Genomic DNA, 21,804 nt, shown 5'->3' on the forward strand with positions numbered 1-21,804 from the left:
TTATGTTCTTGTTTTATCGTCCTCGGGAAAACGGATCTTAGTCATTTTTTTTTTTTTTTTTTTTTTTTTTTATATCAGGGACACTCCCCTTCTATCTTTATTATCGTATTTAAATATTACATATATTACATAAGATAAGTATATAACATAAGATAAGTAAGTATTGTTAAAGATATTTAGGCATATAAATAACAACTTAATTACTTGATATACGATAAAAGGACGGCAAATATCAAGGATATATCCATCGCCCAGTGATCTTAGTCATGGACGTACAATTTTCAAAAGAGCAACGTTCGTGTAGTCAGGTCGAAAAATTTGATTTTAAGATCTCGACAAAAATGTCACCCCAGTTCTCTAAAAAACTAACTTGCAAGCGTTCAGTTCATCATTTTGACAATATCAAACGTAAAGTCGCACATTCCTACGACAGCATCGTACCGAAAGACAGCATATCAGAATTTCAATTAGCTATTTTTTAAACCACGTTCTTTGAGTTTAAAATTTTAAACCGCCAAAACTTCAATATGATCCCACATTTTTGCGCGTTTTTTTGTCGTAAATGTTTTGTAGAACATTCCACTATGGGCAGACATCCTCTGACTAGGATTCTTTGTACTCGAATGTTCTGCTTAGAAGAAACCCTCGTCATCCATCCAGGCCAGGGTTGCAATCTTTCATGAAAAATAAAATCTTAAAATTTCTCGTGAAATATTCCATGAAATTTCAGAAAAGCATGGCAAACATTTAATTTTTGTTTTTCGAAATTAAATGCAAAATTAAATGAAAGGCGACTGGTTATTGCTTTTTGATTTTTTGAGTGCGTGTTGCATACCCAGCCCCTGAGAATATGTTTCACGTTTTTCATATTTTTCACAACATTGTGAAAATTGATGAAATATTTCACGTAAATTTTCAATATTTCAGATCTTTCATTTCACCCGTGCAACCCTGATCCAGGCTGAATCTCGTAAAAACCCGGAAATAGTAAAAATGATTAGTATTTTCATTTTTGATCTACAAATATTTCAACTCGAGAATGTCAATGTAAAATCATCGAGAAAATGAAGGTGCATTATTTTTTGATACAATAACACCTAGTTACAGCTTTATTCACCGGAAGGAAGTACGTTTTTCGTGTCGTATATCCAAAGAAAGGAGGAGGCTCTAGCTGTGTAAATACCTGCATGTTGTATAGTCATGTTCGATAGCTATCCCTGTTGCCCGTTCAAAAATTGAAGGCGCACTTACTCATTTTACATAACCACGCTGCCGTGCTAAGGAAAAACGCCTTATGAACATTCGAGAGTTGCCAAATTTCCTTTGATAGAATGTTTATTTTTTAGGAAAGCTATGAATATTTTCCCTCGAAATTTTCAGGACTTTCCGGTGAAATTGCGAAAAAAAGTATCTGAAAAATTTGAGAAAAAATACTCATAAGTTTATCGTAAAATTCGTGTTTTATCGGAGGAAATTTGGCAACGCCTGAGGCTCATACGGCGTTTTTTCTTAGCACGGCAGTACGGCAGCGATGCGTTCAGAGTATCCACGGCGGATCCGGAACGAAAAAAGACTGTCGTGTCCGATTGACGGACGCACCACTCGAGGCTCTGTCGCGTTGAGTAAGAACCATTTAACTTCAATTAGAATTCAAGGCGCATACGTGGTTTTCTCGAGGACGAAGGCAGGGCTCTCCAGTGCACTCGAAGTTCAAGTCGAAACGACCGCGTCCGCGAAGGCTCGAAACGTCCGGGGAAAAAAAGGAGGTGCAACCCTTTCGAATTCGCCGTTGAGTACTCGCAATCATGAAAATGAAAAAGGAAGTTGGGTTTCTCCGTGAATTATTAAAATGTACATCCGAGCGTTGAATTATTCCAGTTGCCACGATGCCACACATCCGTCAAGAGAATTTTCCACAAAAGTCCACAAATTAGTGACGAATAATGAGGCATTCCCCATATAGATTTTTTTTTTTAAACACAGTGGAAAAAAACACATTGCATCTAGAGTCCAGACTCTTAACAACATCGACAAGAAAAAGTACTCTTGATTCAATCAGAATCTAGCTTAAATCATGAACGAAGCCTCTTAATTTAAGCGGGATACGTTTTAATTCAAGCAAAAATCCGATTGAATCAAGAGTATTTTTTCTTGTCAATGTTATCAAGAGTTTGGACTCTAGATCCAATGTGTTTTTTTTCCAGTGCATAAGAAGAGTTTCCACAACGCTATCTTGTGCCGCTAATTTTCCACAACTGTATCCGTCATTTAACGGGAATCGATGGACTAAGGATGGTAATTATTGTTTTAAGACCAGAATTTCGAGGATTTTTTCGATAAAAAGTTCGCTAAGCGTAACGTTTAAGTTCCTTTACAATGGAAGCTTGTAAATACAATCTTTACAACACAAGGTGTTACGTGGAATGCTTTGAACTTTGATCAACCGTATTAATCTCAGCGTTTAGAAACAAAGGTACCTCATTGCTGAAAAATTAGCACAAATTAGCACAATGGATAGAGAAGTGTTTTAAGAACACATCCTCTCTATATTATAAAATTCTTAATAAATCTAATCTGATGTGCTAAGGAAGGAATCTGTGTTACCTTTCAGACGTTCCAAAATTTCCTTCGATAAAATAAGAATTTTCAAGGTAAATAATTTATATTCAATTTGAATATTTAACAGAGTTGCATTTACAATGCATTTATATCATCTAAAAATGTCTATGATACATATTCACAGCCGTGCTTTGAAATACATATTTTATCGCGTAAAATTTGGCATCTTTGGAATGTTTAAATAACATTCGCTCTTCGAACATGCAGCATGAGCCTACGGGTCGTCCTAAAAAAAAGCCATAGATCCGCATTCCATAGATAAATAGAGATTAGATTCGCATTTCCGCATCCGCATTCGCGATTTCCATAGATCGCACCATACTTTAAAATCTCATGGAATTATTTAGCAAAACTTCAACCAACCAAACAAATTTCAATAGGACGTATTTATGCTAAAAGGAACTGTGTGGAAATGGAAAGATGGGGTGTGTTCGTGTTCGTGGAAGCAGGATAAGAAACAATGTAAAAGTGGATGTAGTTCCTTTTGAGAAAATGGAAAAGCGAGATGGGACATGAAATCAAAAGGAACTAAGCGCTAACTCGTGAGCCGTGGGCATGTGACAAGAGCCTTGTGGACAGGGCTCATGAGTTGAAGACCGCCTTCCCGATCGTCGTTTCTCTCGTCGTCGCCGCTGACGTCACTGGTGCTTTATATTTCCCATTCATTCTTACGGCCCTCAACTAACGAGCACACCCCATCTTTCCACTTGCACATAGTTCCATTTAGCATAAATACGTCCAATTTAGAAAAGGGGTTCCATTTTGAACGGTTAGTTCCGTATCCTGTGATCGATCATTGCTGATTGATCATTGCCTCTTTTGTAATAAGAGTTTCGCAACAATGCGCCAAGCGATACGCATTTGACTCTCAAAGGGCTGAAACCCAGTCCCGACGTCACGATCGGGATCAGAGAGCGCGGTAGGGGGTGGTGGGGGGAGGGGATTCAAAAGGGGAGCAGAAAAAGATATCAAAATTTAAAAGAGGAGCATTTGACGTAGCATCGGCCGGGAGCTGGCTCGGACGGGTAAACGTCGTTTTTCCCCGCCCCTTGGAGATCGTCGGAACACTCGAAAGCGAATGGCATTGCTGTCGGATTTAGCTGTAAATCGATTTTCCCATGCATAACTCAATGTTAAGTACTCAATTTTATAGGACGACCCGACGTTCTTGTCAAACAGTCGGAAACGCGAGTCCCGGCGTACAATGGGGTATTTTACTGGGTTATTTGGGTATCTGTTCTGCCGTGCTAAGGAGAAACGCCGTATGAACCTTCAGACGCTGTCACCTTTCCTTCCATAAAAACCTAATTTACCAAGAAAATCGTTCGTATTTTTCTTCAATTTTTTCGGACCATTTGTTCGCAACTTTATTTAAAACGTCTGAAAATTTCAAGGAAAAATACGCATAATTTTCTTAAAAAATACATGTTTTACCCGCAGCAATTGACAAGTAGCGAATGTTCATACGGCGTTCTTCCTTTGCACGGCAGTCTTGAAACCTATTCAATGGCTGAAACTGCGCACTTTCACGAATCATACATCATGGGTAGTTTTCCTGACGAAGAAACGTATCTTCTCTATCTCAAAGCCGCAAAATATACTTCAAGAATGAGTTTTCTCCCGCAAGAACGGCAGAGCATTGGCTACCTAAAGTTTTGCTCCTTTTTCACGATAACCTTTGAAAAAATCCGTGAAATTTCCAATAAAAATTAGTTGATCATTCATTTTCACCGATATCGTCAGTTTGGCGATGTCAGAGACATAAGACCTTCCACTGGCTTCTTGGCGACAGGTGGAAGTTTTTACTTTTGGGGAATGAACACTTCCTCGTGGACAATTATTAGGTGGGAGCACTAGTCATTACCCTTTTTTCAGCTGTTGGTATACCTACTAGGTGAATGATGAGCTTCGGATTACGTCATGAGCCAAACACATTTCCCAAACCTCGGTTCGTTTACGAAACGAAATCCTCAAAACGTTCTTAAGCATCCACCTAGTAGTTAGGTCAACAGTTGAATCTAGGAGTCTCGAAAGTAAAAGCTTCGACCATTGCCAAGATACCAGTGGAGGTCCTCTTATTTCTGTGTGGTATTGTCCCTTAGCCCTTGTTATGTGTAAAGGAAAACTAACGGCACATACCTTGTTCCTAACCCGAGTCAGAAATTTTAGTCTCTACAGTTGGAAAATGTAGTCCATTTCTCCGTCTGACATCCACGCCGGAGAGCCTGAGTCAGCTTTTGAGACGAACCAGCCCAGTGCGCGACGAGAGAAGGGCGGGTATAAAATCTATTACGGAGACCGTTGCGATGCGTCCCTGATAAGAGGGATCCCTCGTCTCGATTTGAATTTGTAGCCCGCTCAAATAACCGAGGCAAAACATCCGCCTTTATTTCATAATTCGCCTTCCATCAACAGAATTTTAAGGACCCTCTCCAGCCCCTCCCCCCATTCGCCCGCTCACAAACATCTTCTTTGGGGTAGGCATTTTTTTACAGTGGGCTCAATCGTCATTCCGTCGCTTCTCTAACGTAAAGGCGTAGCTCTATATCTGCATGAGCCCCAGAGATCATATAGTTATACAGAGGACAGGGCTCATCAGGATTTTGAGGTGCGCCTTCATGCCAGAAGAGTGACGATTTTAGCGTTTTTACGTCTTGTTAATAATCAGGGTTTGACTTGAATTACCGGCAAATGAAGGCTTTCGTTCGTACGGTCTAGAATCTTTAGTCTCTTTTGCTCATTTGAAGTGAACCCTTGTTTCAGAGCAGTTTATGAACCAGTTTTATTTGTTTCTATTTTTTTGGGGGGGGGGGGGATTCCTCAGTGTATCGATGCCCTATAGCGAAACCACGTTTCTCTATTGAGGTGTCTCACAATTTTTGTCCCTTTTTTTGTCGTTTTTGCTTTTTTTATTTTTGTTTGTTTATTTTTGTTTTGAAGAGAAACAAGCCAACTTTTTGTTCGAAATTTATACAAAAAATCTGCTAACACGCAGGAGAAAATTCAAGGGCGTTTTCAAGAAACTACTTAGACCAGCTCTCTCCACCCCTCAAAAAAAAATAATAAATTATGATAGCAAGTCTTCGGTGTCCCAAACGGAGATACGAGGTTTCGCAATTTGGCCATCGAAATGGTGCGGCGGGCGGCTGATCAGCGGGCCCCGCTTGGCGCCTACAAACCTAAGTGGATACTTCAAGCGTTGCGCAGTATTGCGCAATGCGTGTGGTATCCCTGTAGGTTTCTATACATCGCTAATGTCAAACTGAGCTGCAGGCAAAGTGAGCAGTACGGGAAAATGAGTGGCGATGTTGCAAGTTGGCAGCATTGTTTGTCCTCCTTTTAAATATGTTTAAAATATTGATTCTATTGATTTTGTGTCTCGATTGTACTACATACGTATAAATTGAGGAGAAACAGTTCCTTCAACTTTCAAAAATCGCCACTGAGGCAAATGTAGGGAGAAACGGGATAAATTAGGGGAGCTACAATTGCTTTCTTTCTTTCTATTCCCTAAATTTTTTGTAAGCACAATTAAGGAAGGAATTTTGGCTTGATCAAAGTGACAGCTTCTCGCGATTTCGCAAGAAAAGTTTGCTATTCTGCGAGAAAGTTTACGACCACCATTGTGAGCGGAAATCTCGTGGATTTTGCGGCAGAATTCGTCATTTTTATCTTTTCGGGGGCAATTTCAAATCTTTTAATATAATATCAACCTAATTCTTGAAGAAATGTTTTCTTCGTCACGTTAAAAGCTTTCAAGTATGCTTGAAATAATACGTTTTTCAGCAGAGAACTTTCACTCTCCTTACATACTTTAAGCGTCTGAAAATATTAGCTACTTTTTAAACAGCATATATTTTTATTTGTTGCTACATTTCCTGCACGGAAATGAGGGAAAGTTATTAGGATAGCAAATCTCAAGATTGTAGATTTTTTTTATTATTTTTTGTTTCATTTCTTAAGCACCACTGAAAATAAGTTTAAAATAGAAAAGTACCTTTTCTTTTGGCGGATGCGAAAAATCGTTGATCATTACAGTTTTAGAGCACGAATTTCACCTTGTGAAAGTCCCATTTATTTTTTCCTTTCAATGTGAGGAACAGACAAGTATTTCCTGACCCTAAATAATAAACTATAATAAACGTTATGCACTTTTAATTAATAAACTTTTTACATGAATCAATGATGCTTGCCTTATCAACGTATTGTGTTGGAGTTAACTGCTTGTTTTTTATTCTGTATGAACTATCCACACATTACTTACTGTTCATTCTAATTATCTCAAAAAAATGACGAGATACTTTCGAACGTTGAAATCGGGGTGCGTTTTATGTGATTCTCTTCGTCGATTCTAATGGTAACGCCGGGCTTGGATAAAACTAATAATACTCCGAGGGTATCAAAGTTGCATATGCGGTAAAGTGAAGGAGTTCTGACTTTCCTTACGCAAGCAGAAGCGCAGTTGATATGGAATCGAGGCTCGTAACGCCTGGCTTGGATACAACTAATAATGCTGTATGGACTTGCGTGTTGCATATCCAGTGAAATGAAGGAATCCTGGCTTTCTTACTAATTGCAGCGCAATTGAAGCTGTGTAAAATTGAAGCAAAGCCAGGTGAACATCGGTATGTATCTCGATCACAGCGTTTCAAACTATCCGCGTTAACATCAATTTCTGTTAGCAAATCAATACACGAGTCGGTCCAAAATTTCTAGAGAGAATGCTTGAAATGATTGCACACAATGACAAAAATTGTGCTTTGACGATGATTATCAGTCATCCTCCTAAAATGTGAAAAGTGACAAAAAAGGATGGAAAAAGAGGAAAGAAAAGAAAAAAGAGGAAAGAGAAAAAAAGAGAAAAGAGGATCAAATTAAGAAGGACAAAATAGGAAAAAGAGGAAATGGAAGTGATTATCATTCATCATGTATTTTTTCCGTCTTTTTTTCAACCTTTAATTAACCGGGAATAATTAACAAATTGGGATTCATCAAGGAATGAAAAATTATAGAAAAAATTAAGAAATCTGTTCCAGAAACTGGTTTTATTTGCCTCCACCGCTCAGAGTTAAGTTCTTGCTGATAAACCGTCATTGTTGACCTCGTGATGAACATATTTAAATTTTCAAATCATGGGAATACTAGAGGAGCTTTCATTGACCAGATATCATAAACATTAGGAGCACTTTCGGAATGTAAATTTTTTTGTGCGCCCAAGAGTCGGTTGAAAGGTGAAAGAAAATCGTCATTTACACCTGCGTAGAGCTATAATTACAGGATATCTAGATCAGGATTTTCCTGATTTTCCCAAGTCTATCAGGATTTGAGGTGAATTGGGTTTTAATCCCGATTTTATCAGGATTTGAGAAAAGTCGGCTGTCCAATCTGATTTTTCTATGCTTTCGCAAACGCTTATGCAGAAATTTTAATTTTTCTCCGCAAAAAGTCAGGATTTGATCAGAATTTGGAAAAAATATGAAATCAAGATTCAGCAGTGAAAAATCAGGATTTCCCAAAATGAACAAAATGAACAAAAACTAGACAATCTGTTTAAATTTTTAGTCCATGGAAATCCAGGGAAGTGGAAGAAAGCTTGGGCGTTTGTTCAGGGACAAATCTCGGAAAAATGAGGGAAGGAGCATTGTTAAGGATTCTAGACAGGATGTTGTTAAGAAGGCCGAATAAACGGCTGGTTTGCATTATGATAATATATGATGTGTTTTTTATGTGTTCAGCTGTACAGAGACTCGGAGCCTGACTGTTCCGAGGTGTGTCAGTGCACCGACGGTGAGGTGTTGGTCTGCAACACGGTTTGCGTGCAGCGGACGCCCTGCAAGACGGACTTCGCTTTCTACAACCACGCGGCCCCGTCCTACCAGGCCTTCCGCGGCAGCTGTCTCTGCTATTCCGGCCGCTTCATCTGCATGAGGCCTATTCCTGGTGAGCTTTTTCCCCCTCAATACACTCCTAGTTATACAAATTTACCCCCCCCCCCCCAAAAAAAAAAACACTAAGAAGTGGCCCGCATTGTATGTAACAAGGTGGAGAAATGGTACTGGGTCCACACCATTTCGCGGGGAAAATTAAGCCAAGAAATTCCAGAAATTAAAATTAGAGTCAAAATTAAATTTTTTTGAAAACTCTAATGCCTAGATATACATATAGACCCAATGAAAAAAGCACGTGTCCTCGTATCCGAATTTCAAATCCGCAAAATGTCTATCTTTTGCGATTTCACTTGAAGTTTGTGACGTATTAACCGCTACTGCCGTGCTAAGGAAGAACGCCGTATGAAAATTCGAGAGTTGCTAAATTTCCCTTGTTAAAAGACGTATTTTTGACAACATTTACGCATATGTTTCCTCAAAATTCTAAGATTTTTTAGATTAAATTGCGTACAAAACTGTCTGAAAATTTTGAAAAATAATATTTGCAATTTTTTCAGTAAATCTGGTTTTTATCGGAGGAAACTAGGCAACGTCTGACGGCTCATACGCTGTTCTTTTTTAGCACGGCAGTATAAACGATTGTCCCGTCAAACTTATTTTTCCCTCTCTAAGTCCTTGTTACTAGGTTTCTTATCCTGGAAGGAGCCTTGTTTTATTACGCTTGAATTTGGAGGTCCATGTATTCTTGACTTGGCTGAAAAAAGCTAATATTTTACGTGGCAACGTGGAGGTGTCGTGGAGGTGTAGAAAATGTGAAAAACACCAGGTTTTTTTGGTCTTTACCAGACATTTTTTTGTGGAAATCGAGGAAAAACAATGCACGGGAAAACCAAGAATTCCAGTCATCAAGAACCAAGTGCGTAGGTGTTTGTTGCATGTGTATCCGCCGTACAATAAATCGGATCAATGTAAGAGGCCGGACATCAGTTTTTTAACTAAAACTGCAAATGTACATTGTACAATGTACATGTTTATTTCGTTTTTTAAGAGATGCCTCCTCACGTAAATTTTGAGAAAATTGAATCATCAAAAATGAGAAAACCAATGGCACCAAGTTTGAGACATCCATGTTTTGTAACAATAGAGTATGAGCCTTCAAAATCTCAAAAAATTTTCCGAGCTCTTCCATCGACTCATACCATTGTGCGCCGGTCGGTTGGTCGTAACCACGCAGCAAGACCAATCCAACGAGATAGGTGCTCAATAAATGTTGAACCTTTAAAACGCCTTCAATTCAAAGAGTATGCACCAGTGTCCAGTGTAATGTAATCATTCGTGGGGAAATAACATGAGGGCCGACTATCTTTTCCGCACAAAGTACATTTGTGTTAATTTTCCCCATTATCGTTGCCGCACAAAATCGTTTTCGCACAAAGAATTTTGTAATATATGGCAACGTCGAGAAAAATATGAGGCATATTTAAGAGAAATGAGTGAACAAAGATAGAAAAAATTATTTCTCACTTTACTCAGCAGTCCAACAGGGATCGTCAGGGTTCAGATTTTCGTCCATGAATTTTCCATTATTTTCATCTGCGTGCTTATACTTCAACTTTTTCTTAATTCTTGCTATTACTTCCAAAATTTTGATCTAATTTGTGCAAACATGATTTTGTGCGGCAACGATAATCGAAATAATTACCACAAATGTACTTCGTGCAGGAATGATATTCTGCCAAAATGAGTCATTCTGCTAGATGATCTTCCTAGATATTTTTGAAGTTGGGAAACTGTGTTTCACGGACGTCATGCTCCATTGTTTACTTTGCAGATGCGTATAAGCTGAGTCCGGGCGTCTACATATTCTTGGGGTACAGCCAAGCCGACGAGGAACTACTCAAACCCATCGTTGGGATGGACATTAGAGATGCGGTTGCCGCGCTCCAGGCACATCTTAAATCAATGAACCCCAACGTAAGTTCAACTACATCCAGACAAATCTAAATCAAAGACTATCTATCAAACTATCAAACTATCTTCATCGGGGCTTCATGTTATCTGACGTACTATTGTTTTCCTCAATATCACTCATACGTTGCGACTTGCGGGTAGTTAGCACATCGGACAATTACAAATGCAATTCAGGTTCGATCCTGGTAGTTCGCGCCTGATATTTTAATTAGGACGCTTTTCAAACCAAATACGAGCCATACAGACGAAAAGGAACATTAACGGACCTAAAATAGTAGTTCCTTATTGCAAAATGTAGCCCAGTTGTGACATCTCTTTATCACACTTTAAAATGTGAAGGGGTGTCATTTTAGTTAGATCTTAAAATTATGTTGAGAGGCGGATGAAAATATCCAGGGGGATGGGGGTTTTAACTTTTACAAATTTTCAGAAATGTCGTGAGATTCGTGAATGGGCCTGTTGAGTAATTTACTTTTAGAGGTGAAATCATAGCAAGAACGCGCGTGCAAATGAATAACGGACTCATATTCAACTGCATCCTTTAGCTGCAGAACCACAACATATAGATCTCGACTTATTGACAATCTAGCCATCGTAATGCAGCTGGAGCCTTTGAGGTCATGTACACGTATGAGTAGATTAGTTAACGTATCACGCAACCTAGTGAGATCGCATCGACGTAACACGTAAATATCATGAACTTTCACTCATTAAATAAAGCTCATACACATTAATCCTGCGTATATTTTATATACTTAATCGAATGCAAGCACTTAAGCAGGCAAACTCCCTCCGATAAACCAATTACGACTCGTAAGTATAGGAGTCCCGGGAAAGCTCAGCTGCTTTAGACGTTGCTAAGTTTCATCCGTCCATGATTTGTAAGACTTTATTCATCATTGGGTGCATACTGAAAATTACAAATTCTAAGAAATAGTTTCCTATCAGAAAGGAAAGTTGAAACCGCACAGAAGAAGTAAGCATTTCTTGACAAAGTATTTTGGATGTCCAAGTTGTATCTAATGAAACCCGGAGGCTGATTCAGATTTTTTTTTCTTTTTTTTCTCTTGTGAGAGGGTGTGTCGTGGAGATTAAAAATCTGCAAACAGGTACCAAACTTTAATCGACTGTCACCAATCTCATAAAGGTTTTGTGTATCTCACAAGAAATAGTTCGGCCCGATATGAGGGTAGGGCGCTGCCAGTTAAAACATGTTATGTAGGTTTGACCGGAAAAATTGATTTAGATATACCATTAATGTTAATTTTACATCCTAAGAATGTAAATTAAATCGTCAGTGTGTGCCCGTCGTGATTATTGAGCCATGTTCCAATGGATGCAACTATTTGTCTTGCTCCAGCTAAAGTTTGCAACAAACCCTTCAAGCTTCTCTTCAATCTTTGATTCCTTTACTCGGTACCTGTTCAATATTTCCGGTACAACTTTTCAACTTTTAAAACCTACATTTGAGTGGTTAATCGAACCATGCCCTTGTTGCAGACGAATTGCGTCCTATCTATCTTCAGCATGGCGATGGAGAATGTGGTGTTGGTCGCCAAAATTGTCGACTCGAATTCCTCTTTGATCCGGAGTCAGAACAAACAGCGACAAAATTCTAATCTCCTTCAGCAAGAGAAAGTAAGTATTTTCATATACTGTTTGTAGGTCCTCTTCTGGGAAAGTTGTTCATGTTGCTTTCCCAAGCTTTTATTCCTGATAACGCATGTGACTTAATTATGTTTTCAACCGGCGGCATAAGCGCTCTATATTTTTTCAAATTGGCATCAAAGAAGGGGTATCGACGAGGGCCTTATTTGGGCACATCCTAGATAAATTTCTTCAACTCAACAATTGTTTTGCTCATTGAAAGTCTCTCATTCCCGAAATGCATCATGATTTGCTCATTTTTGGTATCTCTCTGGCTAAACTATTACCTTAACATGGATCCAATGACCAATTGGACGTATTTCTGTTAAACGGAACTATGTGCATTAAGACATGAGCCCTGAGACTCATAAGAATATATGAATAACAGGGCTCACGTCACAATGCATATAGTTCCGTTTGGCAGCAAATAAATACGTCCAATTTTGTTGAAAAGTGCGGATATTTGACATTCAAACGTAAACCCGCAAAATTCGTATTTACCGTCAAAATTGGCCCATAGACCCATGTTTAGGCCAGAATAACACCCGAAAATAGGCCGATCATGACCAAATCATGTTTTATTTCGTAAAATATTTACCATTAATGAGGAAAAAGTCTTAAAGTTGGGGGCCGTCCCTAAATTACGTAACATACTTTTTCGGCCCCCCTCCCCCTTGTGACACTTTTGTGACGCAGGTCCCTATCCTTCAACACGTAGAAACAAAATGACGCGACGCTCTCCTCTACCCCCTCCCCCTAGAGCGTTACCTAATTTAGGGGCGGCCCCATGAGGGAATTCAGCTGGGGTTGGCCCGAAAACGGCCCTCAGCGATATTTGGCGCGGATGATGCTCAGAATGAGTACAAAAGGTATCACAAATAGTTTTCAAAACTCATGTTGGAGTTTCAGGAGCCATGTGGCGCATCGAAGTCAATTTTTAGGGGCCATTAAAGATTTTTTAGGCGCCAAATTGACTTTTTGCCTGTGTATCACTGCTCATTTAGTTTCAAGTTGGACGCAAGATGTTCTAACTACAGACCTAGTAGCTGTTACTTGGGGAAAACGAAAAGTCATCAAACAGAAAAACTATGATTTTTTTGAAGGGGGGGCAATTTTTAGGGGCCACAATGGCGCAGAGCCTTCATTTTTTAGGCGCCATGACCGATTTCTTAGGCGCATTTGGCGCGGTGGCACCTGTGAGTTTCGAACACTGATCACAAAGTTTCACCTACTAAGTATGGCTCATACATCGAGTCCAAATAAAGTACTCCTAAATCACACCCGATTCACTTGTGTGGTTTTGTCTCTTGCAGAACGAGTGCGCGGAGCCGCTGAAAGACATCAGCTCGAGGATCAATTCGCGTGACCCGAGTGTGCACTCGCACGTTTTGCTCTCCATGTTCAAAATCTCCGAGGTCGAAGTGATGGTGCCCCCGAGCAGCCATGCCTCGCCCACTCTCAACTCCAATCCTCAGCTCAATCTAACCCTCGTCCTAAGTTTTCTAACTCTATTCCTCTACTCCAACAGCATATCCTTCCGCATCACGTGATAGTGGAACCAGAGCCGCAGAGTCTGTTCTCATGCTATGTTTTCTCCGTTTTGAGGATCACTCCTCCCTCCTATCGTGTATATTCTAACATCTGGACGTATCCGTACGGAATAAGCCGTGGTTTTTAGAAAACGACCTAAGTGCAGAGGTCTGATGATCAGAGTTTTGCCACATTTCTTTCGATAAAATGCGAATTTGTTTGAAAACTTCCGGATCTTTTTCTCTCATTTTTTCATAGAATTTTATTCGCAATGTAATCGACAGTATCTGAAAATTTCAAATACGTTTATTCATGACCCTCATCAAGAAGAACATTTTATCGAAGGAAATCCGGCAATGCTCGAATGTTCAGACCGCAAGTTTTTCCTTCCTATGGCAGCACTGTACGGAGCCTGCGCGGTTGCATTGGAAAAGCTCGGATTTTTACAGATAATTGCTGCAGATGCACAGGCAACGTGTTGAGTTTTCAATGAAGGAATAGTTTGATATGATCTGTTTTTACAGATGCTAGTCTTGGTATCAAAATTGGTGAGAAGATGAATCACAGGAAATTTCACAGAGTAACTACTAAAATCAGTAGAAAACCTTACAGTTAGCCGATGAGAAGCAAAATAATTTTTGTAAACGACCAGAACAAAAAGGTAGACAACTCTATCCGTGGAATGAAAGATCTCTGCGCCGGGTTATGAAATTCATCTCCCCAAAAGTATTCGTTGGTAACTAACAGCAAGAAATCGCTCAGCCAAACTGTAGGGTTTGGAGTCGTAATCTTTCTTCGCTAAATTTGATTAGGGAGTGAATCTTGAGGCGACAAATTTTAAGTCCTAATTTTAGCTCCTCCTTCAGAAAATATAAACAAAGCATACCAAAGAGAGTGCACTTTTTTCAAGATCTTCCAAATACTTCTACGTAGACCTTTAGCGCTTATCAGTTTATTTATCTTATTTTTACCCTCCTCTTTTCCTCTTCGATTTAGTAAAAACTTACTGTGTCGGCGATGAAATCCGTAAGACATATTTTTCTTGCATTTTCTAATTTATTCTCATCAATATTTTAAATGCAGCATTTTAATTTTGTGATTTTATTCATAATTTGAATGTTTTCTACTTATCAAAAATAATTTGAAAGGATATTTCTTTGTCTCTGAAATGAACAGTTTAAGATTTTTTGATTCTCTCAAAAATTATTTGGTCTCAATAACGGAGGAAAATATTAGAATGTGTAAAACCTAGTCAATTATATAGTGTCTGTGTCTTTTGGACCATATTTTTTTTCATTTTCTTCAAGACGGATGTCTGAGATAAATTGAAAACATCTCGGTTTTAGAATAAATCAAATATTCTCAAGACCAGTAAGAAGAAATCTGAATCTTCAGACACGTTATTTTAGGTGAACTTCAAAGATATGTTTGTAAATAGATTCTAGGTGCATTGTGTTGGGGGAAAAACACTATCCACTCCAAACACATGGTAGAATAAGTGTATGTAATGTACATGTGTATCTTGTAAGTTGCGTACAACTACATGTTGCTCAATTGTAATGATAGGAATTTATTTAGAGGAAAAATTATTGAACTGTTATAATTTGGAAGAATGTATGATCGTAGAACATACTGAGGGCGTAGGAAGATTTGTATAAAGTTAGGATCATCTTATAAGTTGAAGGGTGAGCTTCTAGTTTAGGGTCAGTATTTTAAGTGAAGTAAAAGCGGGAGAAACCGTTTGAAAAATATGATTTTGATATTTCTTTAAATGAACTGTTTTTATTATTGATCAATCCGTATGTGAAACCCCCCAGTAAAGGCTTCAAACTTTATCATCACAACCGAATTTCATACCTGAAAATAAGTACTTTGACTTACCTCCTCTTCTTTTTGACCAGAAGGTCAAATCTTTGATGATTTTAAATTTTTTATTACTTGGTACGCATAATGAGCAAACGGTTTCTCTCGACGAGTGCACAGATTTCATACTTGTGTACAGTTAACGATACATATCATTTGATCATATCAGTAGACTCTATAACTCCAAACATATCAAACAAGTGTTAATGGCGTCTGGGTCAATATTGGAAGTGATTTAGTTTTTAGGAAACATTCCATTTTTTGTGGAAAGAAACCCACACATCCTTTTTAGATAATTTTTTTAAGAAATCAACGAAAGTCTATGTTAACATTCAGGGACAACATATTTCAGAGACCTCGCACTGCTACCTTTCCTAGAGTGTAACTGTTACTTTCAGATTTTTAAGATCGCGCCTAATGACAACGGATTGTCTAACAGTTCAGAAATTAGGTTGGTAATCCTAACCTAATTTGCTGAATTATGCGGGGAAAAGTGCTCACCCCGACATTAATAGGTCATTATTAGCCAATCGGACGTATTTCTTTCAAACGAAACTATGTGCATTAAGACATGAGCCTTGAGACCCATAAGAATATATGCATAACAGGGCTTACGTCGTAATGCACATAGTCCCGTTTGATAGAAATACGTCCAATTTTGAATTGATTTTTTAGTGTGTTAGTCTCGCTGTTAGTGACCACCATTTATAGGCGAAATACAGCGTTCACCTCCAAACGTAACTTTTGCCTCTCCCAGATTGTTCGCACGGGGTCTCTGAAATATATAGGGTGACCCAAAAGTCCCCCATCCCCAGCGTGACTTTCCAAATAATTGAGGTAGAGATTTAAAATTTTGTGTGTGCTTGTAGGTCGAAGAATAATATTTTTGGGACCTCCCTTCCCTCCTAAAAAAAACTAAAGGGGGTCACCATGAAAAGGATGAAAGAGTCTTAAAGGTTATTGGGGGGGGGGGGGGAGATTTTGAAAGACCCTGTAGTACCTCTGCATGAGAAAACGATACGAGAAAACCGCGAACGATAAGAATAGATACTTTTTTTCCTTATTTTTCTTTTTCTTTATTATTATATTGATGCTCACTCCCGGTGGCAGTGGCGTAGCGTTAATGATCGATGATCGATATTCCTTCATTTGAAGCAATGGTTAAGAATCGATTATTAAAGTATTCATTGCGGAATCTCTGTTTATCGATCCTATTCCATAAGTTCAAACGGTAGATCAATCGATGTATCGCAAAGCACGCCACGCCACTGATCAGTGGCATCTTGTCGATTTTACGGTGCTTTTTATAGATTCGTTGTCCTTGGTCGAAAGCCGTCCCTTCAGAGAGTAAGACCTCTGTTTCTGTAACTTCTTTAAATCTGTGTATATCTTTGTTTCGGGCATCATTCACAGTAGTGCTACTCTAGCTAAATGATACTCTGATATTCTTCATTTTCTATCCCAGAAAATTATATAAAAATGTTCAGCTTGGAATTTACAAAGCAATAACTCAAATGTTGGACCAATAGACGGTGTAAGGATGCCCTAAAATGTTTTTAATTTTTGACAGTGTGGAGCGCATTTTCTTCTTTTTTCCTCTTTTTTTAAATCATTGCAAGTAAAAGGAAAATTTGTTATGTTGATTAAAAATTTATATGAGGAGACTCTTGCGTGGATGCCCAATCCGTAAAAAGCCAGTGTCTCACTATCGAAGCTAACCATCGAAATATCAAAGTCAGGCGTTGTGATTGGCTTATTTGATGACTTGGACCAATCACAGCACTTGACCTTGACATTTTGATGGAGTATTTTGATAGTGTGACACAGGCTGAAGGGTATGAGTGCATTGTGTCGTTTCTCCGGATGAAGGAACGTAACTTTTCCATGGTTGCAAAAATGAATGTAACAATTCAGTATTTACAAGAATGAAGTTGCAATTTTCGTGAAACATTTTTCTGATTTTTGAGAGATCAGAGGATTAATTGGGGACATTCTCAGTTTGAAATCCTCAAGATGTTCCTAGTAAAAATGCAATTCGCGAGCGAACTTTTTGCAACATCGAAATGCAATCACGCTCTTTCGCGAAGGAAACGATGATTTGACGATACTGAGATTGTGCAACTTTTGACGCGTCTCTTCGCCAATGATCAAAAGGTTTTACCTCCATAATTTTGCCGCCTAAAAATACTTGTTGTTGCCAAAGAAATTTTCGGAATATCAAGTGTAAAAGTTGACGTGTGCATTTAATATTTGCACTTAATGTTCACAAAATATTTGGGTTGACCGAAAAGAACGACGATAAGTTGCAAAATCGTAGAAATGTCAGGTGGATATGTGCCTTTTCCAAAGTGGAGGAGAGTGAAAAGTGAGACAGAATGCGTGATATTGTCCAGTTTCACCAGATTAAGTATTTTTGCCGATGGATTTGAAATAAAATCCACAAATCTACATTTTCTGCAATATCGAAGACGCATATTCATTTCATTAAAAGAAAGAAAGAAAAAAGCTATAAACTCGTTTGTTTGGGAGAGTAAATCTTTTAAGTTGGAACTAGCTAAATTATTTTTCAGTTTAATGTGCAATTAAAATCTCGGAAGTTGACACAAGATAGGGCAACCAAAAATTATATAATAAAGTATTTGATTAATAAAACTGAAAATGTCTCATAAACAACCGTTTGTTTCCATGTAAAAGCGCTTTAAATACTTAAGAAGCTCCACACTTTTTCCTAGAGCTACAATTTGCTCATCATAACGAAACATATCAAGCAAATTACCTAAAATGTGTAAATTATTTGTATCAAATGCATATTTATATAATTTTCACTATCAAAACATTTTTGCTCTTTTCAATTTAAACTTCCCTTTTCGATTTTAAGATGATTTACTGCGTTGCGGTAAAATGTTTGCTATTGAATAGCGATTCTATAAGAAAATCAATATTGTAGCATTTTGCTTTTCATCTTTTTAGAGTTGGTGTACATACTTTAAAGTGCAGGACTCCATACTATTTTGTTAATTACCTCACTAAATATATTTTAAGTGTAATCACTTAATTTGTTACTTCATTAAATTTTGTCAATTTACCTTTACTTCAAATCAAATTTTCATAACTCAAAAACTCTCTGTGTACTTGTACTTATATTTGAAGCCTTACTCACGGTCATAATTTTTTATAACTAAATGAATTGTTGCAGAAAATGTTACGCATTGCACATGAAATACGTACTCATTCGCACTGATCTTTTTCATGCATCTGTTCATCCTCCAACTGACAATTAAAAATATCTTTTTGTCCAAATCAATTAGAATGTTGGTTTGAATTGTACTCACCACAATCGTCATACTTCTAGTTTTATGGAGTGTTTTTCAGTTATTCATTTTAATTTTCATATTGCATAAATAAACTGGTGTTTCAATTTCAGAGGGAACGGGGGGAGGGATTATCTGCAGGAGATAAACTTAACTTGGAGAAGTTAAAATTTCGAAATGCCTTTCTTAAATTGAAGAAAAATCACCAAAATTGACCAAAAAAATTATCAGATTTAAAATGCAAGGGGCTAGTTATTACCCCCCCCCCCCTCTTAAAATTACGCCCTGCATCTGGTCGTAATAATCCATTTTCTGTTTTATCCCCCTTTTATTTCGAGTGCTTCTCCGCTATTATTGCTTCATGTACCTTTTCATTTTTTGTGTGTAAATTGTAAAAAGTAATTATAGCTATTAAAATGTAAGCACTCTTGCAGCGGAGTGGTTTAAGTTAAATCGTTCCGGGTTTTGGGCTTGGTCGTACGGTGGCGCGATATATTGCATCGATATCGTAAAAATTCTTGAAATATTTTGACCTTTTTATCAAAAAACGACGGTAGCCTTAGCGCATGAATCTAAAAAATCATTCTCAACGAAACAATTTCCAACATTTTGAGAAATGAAAACAGGATTAGGCTACGAAAAAAACGTCGCTCTCTACACAGAGATCGAATACTGTATCGAATCTTTTTCTTAAAAGCCAAATCCTGTTTCATCTATCAAAATCATGTTATTATTTCATCGTGAGTGATCTCACACTATAGCTAGCGTCGTTTCATGATAAAATTGTCAAAATCTTCAAAGATTTCTCACTCAACTGATGCGATACATCGCGCGCCGGTTCGACCACACCAGAAACTCGGGAATTCACCGAAAAATGGCTCTTATTTTGGAGTGGGGCAAACATTCCTGTGGAATGTGAATCTAAAAAGTAGTTCAATTAATTTGTAGCAATGTGCCTATACATAGTTTTACAAATCCCTGATCGTTTTTTCTTTCCCTTCAGTATGAACTAAAAAGTCCCTCGAATTCATCAGCCTCTCCGACGGAGGTTTATCATCTTGGTCTCAAAGCTTGAACTTGTTTATTCCTTTGATTTTATATTCATTGTTATGCTCAGTGCCAATTGAGTATTTAGTGTTATTATGTTCTCTCTTTCTTTCGTTTGTTTGTTTGCTTTCCGGACCTCTTCGGATCATCTTCGTAAATTTAAGCACAGCACCTGGCAAGTACTCTTTTAAAACACTGATAAAATACTTATACTGCCTTGCTCAGGAAAAACACCGTATGAGCCTACGGACATTGCGAAATCTTCCCTGATTTAAATCGAATTTTCTTGCGAATCAATACACAATTTTCTCTGATTTTTTCGAAGAATCTTGTTCGCGACTCAATCAAAACCATCCAAGCATTTAAAAAAAATATCCATAACTTTTTTGGGAGATAATTATTTTATCAGTAGAAATTCGGCAAGGCAGCCAGTATTTGGCCCTACAAGGGAAAATCGTTGGTACATTCAAATCACCGCTTTTCCTCTGATGAAATTCGAATTTCCTAAGAAACTTGTGGATTTTTCTGTTTGCATTTTTCTGAGTATTGTCATCGCGCGCAGTTTAATTTAGTGAATAAGAAAATATCAAAAAGCAGTATTCATATTTTTTCTATTTTTTTTTCTTCCGAGGAAATTTGGCAAAGTTTGAATGTTCATACTGCGTTCTTCCGCAGCATGGAAGCAGCCATAATCACATCAGTGAGAAAACTTCTGATTAAAAAAAAAAATGATGATAGTAATAATAATCTAACTGTTAGGGGTGGGACAGGAGAAGAAGAAAATGTGGAGTCACTTGAGGGGGTTTAAAGTAAGGTGAAGAATTACAGGATGACTACATGCGTGGATTTTTCTTAAAAGCTGATTTTGAAAATGTCCTCCATTTTCGCCCATTAGCTCAAGTAAGTAATATTTATGAATCAAAATTGATTCGTTTTGTTATGTTCAGTAAGTCTCATTTTACATTTTTATGTTGTTTCCCCTGACGCTCATAGAGACCTCGGTGTTGCTCATCACTCATTTTTTGGATCAATCGATTTTTCCAAACGCACTTTCCTTTAGCCCTCATAAAACTAAAGTAGCAAAATCAAACTTAATAAGAAGTTCTTTAAATTTATAAATACATTTTTGAAGCTCAGAAGTTATCAATTATTTCTATTCCTAGTCCTAAATTTTAGTCACGCAACTTCCGAACGGAGAGCAAAAAAAAAAAAAATCAACGACTCTTGGCGGGTGCTGTCGCTGATCTTAGAAAATTTTGTGGATTTTATGGAGGGGAATGAAAATTACCATGTATATTACGAGGAAGGATATTAGAGTCCCTAATTGAAAATGTATCAACTGTACATGTAGCTTCATTATAGTTATATTTTTGTAAACTGCCTAAATGATGTTATAATATTCTTTATTTAAATAAAATTATATGTGTGAAAAATTATTTTTGGTTTATTTTCTCGACCGACTGAAATGGACTGAGCCCTATCGACTCTCACTAGTGATTGTCATTTTTAAATGGATTGAGTTTAACTGACACGCATCAACTCGCATCTTGTTTGAATCGAGAAAAAGAGGTTTGAAGTTGCATTCCTCCACAAGAAATCTAGTGGACAAAGGCCTCTAAAGGACAAAGAACTTCAAATTGTCATATATATAAAGTCGCTTTACAACGTACTCTGGCGTTCTACGACACCCAAACGCCACATATGCCTGTCTTCCCAGAGGTTATCGGGCAACTGACACCGCAACATCTCTTCGTCAACGCCCTGCTGCCAACCCTTTACGGGACGGCGAATTCAAATGGTCATTTTTTTAATTTGCGCGGAGATTTTTTCAGGACGGTATTGTGCCAAAAAATTCGTAAACTAACCCGCCTTGTGTGACTGCAATGTTTTGATCATGAGTCTCTCTGCAGTAAGATTCATTTACAAGC

General features: G+C 37.9%; 1 protein-coding gene across 3 annotated transcripts in view; it reads left to right on the forward strand.

Annotated features, from left to right (window-relative positions):
* The window catches only part of Gfrl (Glial cell line-derived neurotrophic family receptor-like), a 387,984-nt gene extending 371,569 nt beyond the window's left edge, over positions 1-16,415 (forward strand). For all 3 annotated transcript variants that reach the window (XM_072303694.1, XM_072303696.1, XM_072303695.1), the window contains 4 exons: positions 8,355-8,559; positions 10,339-10,481; positions 11,979-12,116; positions 13,439-16,415. In XM_072303694.1, the coding sequence (XP_072159795.1) occupies positions 8,355-8,559; positions 10,339-10,481; positions 11,979-12,116; positions 13,439-13,675 (723 nt within the window). In that variant the 3' untranslated portion in view covers positions 13,676-16,415. The remainder of the gene's footprint in view (positions 1-8,354; positions 8,560-10,338; positions 10,482-11,978; positions 12,117-13,438) is intronic.
* The last annotated feature ends 5,389 nt before the right edge of the window (positions 16,416-21,804 follow it).

This window comes from Bemisia tabaci, chromosome 8, assembly GCF_918797505.1.
Source record: "Bemisia tabaci chromosome 8, PGI_BMITA_v3".
NCBI classification, from domain to species: Eukaryota; Metazoa; Arthropoda; class Insecta; order Hemiptera; family Aleyrodidae; genus Bemisia; species Bemisia tabaci.